Source organism: Hipposideros armiger, unplaced genomic scaffold (assembly GCF_001890085.2).
Source record: "Hipposideros armiger isolate ML-2016 unplaced genomic scaffold, ASM189008v1 scaffold_453, whole genome shotgun sequence".
Lineage (NCBI taxonomy): Eukaryota > Metazoa > Chordata > Mammalia > Chiroptera > Hipposideridae > Hipposideros > Hipposideros armiger.
Genome location: NW_017731803.1, coordinates 846,751 through 852,880, shown reverse-complemented (window position 1 = coordinate 852,880; position 6,130 = coordinate 846,751). Strand labels below are relative to the sequence as shown.

The 6,130-nt window shown below is 35.3% G+C and overlaps 1 protein-coding gene across 41 annotated transcripts in view; it reads left to right on the top strand.

Annotated features, from left to right (window-relative positions):
- The window catches only part of PTPRD (protein tyrosine phosphatase receptor type D), a 693,301-nt gene extending 687,808 nt beyond the window's left edge, over positions 1-5,493 (top strand). For all 41 annotated transcript variants that reach the window (XM_019665783.1, XM_019665786.1, XM_019665787.1 and 38 more), the window contains one exon: positions 1,763-5,493. In XM_019665783.1, coding sequence (XP_019521328.1) covers positions 1,763-1,831 — 69 coding nt within the window. In that variant the 3' untranslated portion in view covers positions 1,832-5,493. The remainder of the gene's footprint in view (positions 1-1,762) is intronic.
- Positions 5,494-6,130: the final 637 nt, after the last annotated feature.

The window sequence follows — 6,130 nt, the reverse complement described above, 5'->3', positions numbered from 1 at the left end:
TTTTTTTTTTTTTTTTTTTTTTTTTTTAGCTGAGCCATCCTGCCACCTGTTGGGAGCTCAGCAGCTGCTCAGCTCGGGCTGGGACTCGAACCACTGTTGCTCAGAGCTCGCACTCTTGAGTGAGCTCTTAAGCAACTGAGCCACTCGGCCAGCCCTTATATATATACTTTTCAACTTATAGTTGACATACAATATTATTCTACTTCAGCTTCAGTTGTACAGCATATTAGCCCCCCCATTTTCTATTCCAATATGTAATATGGAAATTCTCATATTTCTCAGAGTAATATGAGTTCATGATTTAGCTAGTCTGACCTATTGACTATTCATTTCTAAGGATACTATGAGTAATAGATTGTGTTTCTGTTTTTCAAAAGGCCTCCAAATTCTATAATTTATATGTGTTCCTAAATTTATCACTCACAGTATCTTTCAGACTTTGATTTCAAAATAGTGTAAGCATTTGGCTTGCGATACTCAAAACATTATGTCAGCTTGACAAACTTAATGGGTATTGGGGGTGACAGAGGGAAATTGGACGTTTAAAAAGCCTTAACGTTTAGCCAAGCAACTTACTGTGACAAGATAGGAAAGCAAACTCCATTTATTTTGCATTACCATTTTTATTATAGAAAAATGCACATTTAAGCAAAATAGGAACTATCTACTTTCAGCCCCATTGGCTACTGAAAATAAGTTTCTTTTATGAGGAAAATCCTACTTTTTCTCATCGCTTCTCATCTGTAAATTATAATTTTTCCATCTCTCCAACAATGCCCCAACTTATTCCAATAGGACTTTGTTTTTCCCATTTGAAAAACGACACATTTCACACCATTTTATTTTAGAGTGGGCCTTTTTTAAAACAGACAGCTAGCAATCATACTGAATTAGGCCACATGGCACAGGTATATTTTTTTATGTGGCAGCCAGTCTTCTGTTGCCATTTTCAGGGGTTGAAAACCTTAAAAGTCCAGCTCCCTGTGTAAATCGCTTCATGTGCCGAATGTTCATCACCAGACACCTTTTCGCTGCCTCCCTCATTTACATATGAACATCAAAATGAAGTGGGGTAATTCTGATTGTAGGCAGCAAGGTCTGCTAACAAGATTATGTTTTAATTTAAATATTGTTGGCATAGCCCAGGAGACGAATGAATCTAGAGATTCCTCAGGACAGTGTGTGTATGTGCATCAGTTCTTAAATACACAAACTGAAATTTAGTTATCACAAATAAGCAGATACAGTAATACCTTGGTTTGCGAGCATAATTCATTTGGGAAACAAACTACTCATATTGCAAGACATCGCCCGTTTACCAAGTTAAAATGTGTTAGAAATGTTTGTTCATCTTGCGGAACACTTGCAAACAACGTTACTCGCAATCCAAGGTTTTACTGTAATTGTAAAAGACGGCTGTGAAGTGTAAGTTCACATGTTCAGTTGGTGGTGATTGTTTGATATGACTTGGAGAATGGTTCACAGTTGCCTGAAAGATAATATTCACTTGAGCTGTCACTACTTGGAATTAGGAGGCTATTTTAGTCAAATTGATTGGGGAAGTTAATAAATACCCCATGTGGCTGATCGTTCTTTACTCAGTAAAACCAATTGGTCATTGGATTGAACCGATTGACGAAAGTAGTGATTTTGTCCCCATTGAGATGCAACTTTGTTTCTAATATTGATTTTTCATTTTTCTGTTAAAATGTGCTCCTCATGGCCCCTTCTTCTCTTTCTTGCCATGCTTTGTCTCCGGCAGGATCAGTATCAATTCTGCTATCGAGCCGCACTTGAGTACCTGGGCAGCTTTGATCACTATGCAACGTAGAAACCCCTGACCCATTTTGGATTTTTACTACAGGCCCTTCAGTATCCATGGAGTCTCTTCTGAGCCATACAGGGCACTTGAGAAGTCCTTCTTAACTTCTAGGTAACAACCACTTAGTGGGACTATTACACACAAGACAAACTAAAAACAAACTCTTCTGGGTGGACCAAGAATTCACAGTTTAATCATCTAATCTCAAAAATAATAGAAGAGAATTCTGACTGATGAGGTATCTGAAGGATTTTATTTACAGATACCCAAAGGATTCAAAATAAAGGGAAGAAGAAATCACAGCAAAGAACCGCCATCTTGTTCAGGATTGCTAGGTACAAGGAGAAATTGCTATAGTGCTGCAATTCAGTGCAAGATGTTTGCTGGTGTGGCTTCTCATGGTAAAAGGAACTCTGCTTTGACATTACCCCTTCCCACCATATTGCTCATAATAACATTTTAGGGGAAAAGGGGGGAATGTTTGAAAAAAGAAAGTCTTTGATTTAATTTTTTAGTATTGTAAAGATACTGCTGACCTGTGCTTCATTTTTAACTGTGTAAACTTTTTTTTAACAAAATGTATCATTCGATAAAGTGAATTTTAAAAAGGTTACATAACTCTTCATTTTTTTATTTCCAAATTGTAGGTTTTTTTAAGCTGTAGAACTGTTATCTGTAATATCTTACTGTAGAAATATCAGATAATTTGGAAATTTGCACATTTTTGTGCAATACTCTTAATCTACAGTATCGGTCTCATCAAATATTAATTTTTACACTTCTGTTCGGTTTTGGTTGGTAAAAAAGTACCCATTCTTTTCAAATAATCGAAGAGAACTTTGTTTTGTTTTTGGAATCAACAGGGAGGCGCAAAGTATAAAGTTGCTGCTAACATATATACATATATATCCAAATATTATAGGGGTGTCTATGTATATACAGACAGTGTGTTCACACAAAATGATAGATATAGCTATCATTCAGTTCTTCCATGATTTAGGATTTTTAAGGTAGAAAAGCTATTGTAAACATCTTTTTCAATTTCTCATTTTATGACATATTGGTATTTCTTAATATCACAAAAAATTAATTTTTAAGGGAAATGAGGAATGCACATCAGTGATTGTCAAACCTCACCCCCTAATTTCCTACCCAATCTCCTCCCCACCCATCTAATCATATTCACAAATGCCATTTTGTTAGCCAGGCTTCCAACAAAGTTCAATATTTCTAACACTCTAGTGCAATAAAAAATTATTAAATATCTAAGAGGTGTGCATGTGGGAAAGGTCAGTGCATATCCCTTTAGGAGGGGAGAATGTTATACTATATCAAGTTGTTTAAAAAACAGTGTATTCAATCGTATATTGTCTATAGTATGTGCTATGAAATTTGCATTTATGATATGTAACAGGGGCAAAGCCAAACTCATGTTACTCTGTTCGGTCAGAAACATTTTGTGGCATACAGCATTCCTGGGAAGTGCTGTACTTTGTTTTCTTTTGGTTTTAGTTTTGCATTTAGAGTGCCTTATAATTGATGCCTATTTTACTAGCATTTCTTTTTAGCTTTTGGTTCGTATTTCCATTAGTTGTTCGTATATGTTACTCTTCCTATTAAAGCATTATCTGTTTACCACATGTACGAAAACTCTTTGAATAATATGCATTCCTAGTTTTCAGCCAAGTCGGGGATGTTAGTGATTGTACCAGCCCAAAGCACTTGGATAATCAGGGCCCTTCTTCCTTTTGTAATTGTCAACATCAGGAAAAGCTACTTGTTTTATTTATAATCCCTTCCAAATCCGTTCTGGAACATTTAGTAACTGCACCAAACTTATTTTAGTAACAAACATCATTGACAACTTTGGAATATATTTGCCATTCCATTAGGATTTTCTAAAAGGTGATATTCTAAATATATATATACACACAATCACACACACACCCAAAATTTTTCAACATAATTACTATAGGAAGCCATGGATGATGGCATGAGTTTGCCATAGCTTACATGATTTTAAAGAACCCTCAAAATATCCAAGGAACTCTTAAAGAGTTTTGGTATAGGTATAATATTTTGATTTAATTTTAGCTCCATTGATATTCTGGCATAGAAGGACTTTTGTTTTCTACATTTTCCCATCACTAACCGAATGAAATCCAAGAGACCAAACACTTGCAAGCATCATATATGAGCACTTTTGTAAAAAAAAAAAATAAAAAATAAAAAATTTAAAAAAAGAATAAAAAGAAAGAAAAAAAGAAAAATATGTATAATACTAAAAAAAAGTATCTAGAAGGCTACCTCAGAATGAGAGACTCTATAACCTACATCAGAACCAGAGAAGAATGTGCACTGTGTGGGTCTGTTATTGTTTTCTTTTGGAGCTTTATCCAAGTGCCAGATTACTCAGTGCTGTAATTTTCATGTAATGAAACAAAGGGGGTCATTAGACGGACCTTGCATTATGCAGACATGCCATGTAGAGTCTGATGGTGTATTGTACATCAGAACCATTGTCCAATGAGCAGTTTCTCTCCCTGAGACAAAAACTGCCCATTTGGCAACGGGAAAGAGGAGAATAATCACAAGGAGAAAATGAATGGGATGCATACCATAGACGAATAAGACGGAGACTATTCCAGATATCTTATTGTTCAGGAGCTGTTCCAAGAACTAACTCCCTACTGTCATTGATGTGCATTCCACTCTGTGCTTTTCTGTACAAACCATTCTAGTTTTACTTTCCCAGGTAAACATCTTTATCTACCATTACCATAAACTCTCAATTTTCCAATTATTTTCATCATCATAACCAGTACGGTGCTATTATTTACCTATGTACGTGTAGTTATGTATAATTTTGTAATTAGTTACAATGGTAAAAAAAAATCAAAATATATAAAAAGTGATTTGTACAGAACTTTATTTTAGCTCTTTTTTAAAAATGATTTGCATGGTTAGACAACGGCGAGGACAGCCAGGGGAGGGAAGGGCCTCTAGGGAACTTTGCACTTTCTATACCTTTGTACTATGCACTGCCCTATTGATTCTACACCCAATAATGTTATTACTTGAACCCATCTGTAAGAAACTGCTTCAGAATTTCATTTGTGTGTGTGTAAATAACACAACATAGAAACAGGAAGGGAAAAAATCTTGCAGTAATGTACAGATTTTTTTTTCTTTCCTGTTGCTTTTTTGGTTTAGCTTTTAGTCCTTCCTTTTTATTTTTAATTATCTTTTCTTTCTCTTTTTCTTTTTTTTTTACTTTCTGGGTTTTGGTTTCCTTTGGGTTTATGGGTGCCCTGATACTCCAGCAGAGATCAGAAGGCTACAGATCCATCCTATCCATCCGTTATGTGGCTTTGCCATCCAAGCTTGGAGTGTCTACAAAGATAATAACAGTTGTGTTCTTTGCTCTCGTTTTGGATGCATAGACAGAAAATTTAAAAAAAAAATAACTTGTAAAATGGCTTGTTAAAAAATACAATTACCTCTAATTAGTAGTACGCGTAAATGTTTTACAGAATGAAAGGCGTGCTTTTTATTTTCTTACTTCGTTACATTGGTGGCGAAAGAAGTCTGTATGAAAATCAGTTCTTTGCTGACACAAGTTCCATTTGTTACAAATGAATTCTAATAAAAATGTCAGTGTTATGCAGCCCTGTCCTTTGCTTTTGGTTTTCAACTGACTGTATAAGTTCCCCCTTCTTCTCTGGTTATCTGCTTAGTAGCTTCATACTAATAATAATTCTACTTACCAAGGGGCTGCTATCTACCAGCGCCTGCGTTGAGGTAAGTACCTTTCACTGGTAAGCAAATTGAGGCTCAGGGAAATAGCTTTCCCAAGTTCTCACAGCAAAGAAAGAGGTCTTTGTGTCATTCAATTTAGAGATCATTGGCAACCTTTAATTCTGTGGAAGATGACTACTATGTAAATTCATTTAAATGCATTATAATATGCATAAGTATTATCAGCTCAAAAAAACTGACAGCTTTCATGCCCATAAAAATAACCCCATAGTGTTAATATTTTTAAACTCTTTGGGAACATGACTAAGAAAATACTTGGCTTAGATTATTCAGTCAATAATATGGAGTGCCCATAATGGGTCAGAACTGTTCAAGGCATTGGGGATGTAGTTGTGAAAAAAAATGAGATACCAGTGCTGCTTGCAGAGAAATTATAGTCTAGGAAGAGAGGCTGGCATTAAATAAATAACAATTAAAATTACTTTCTGATAAATGCGGTGAAGGAAAGTAGTGGACCCATGAAGTTATGACTTTCAATTGTGAGTGAAA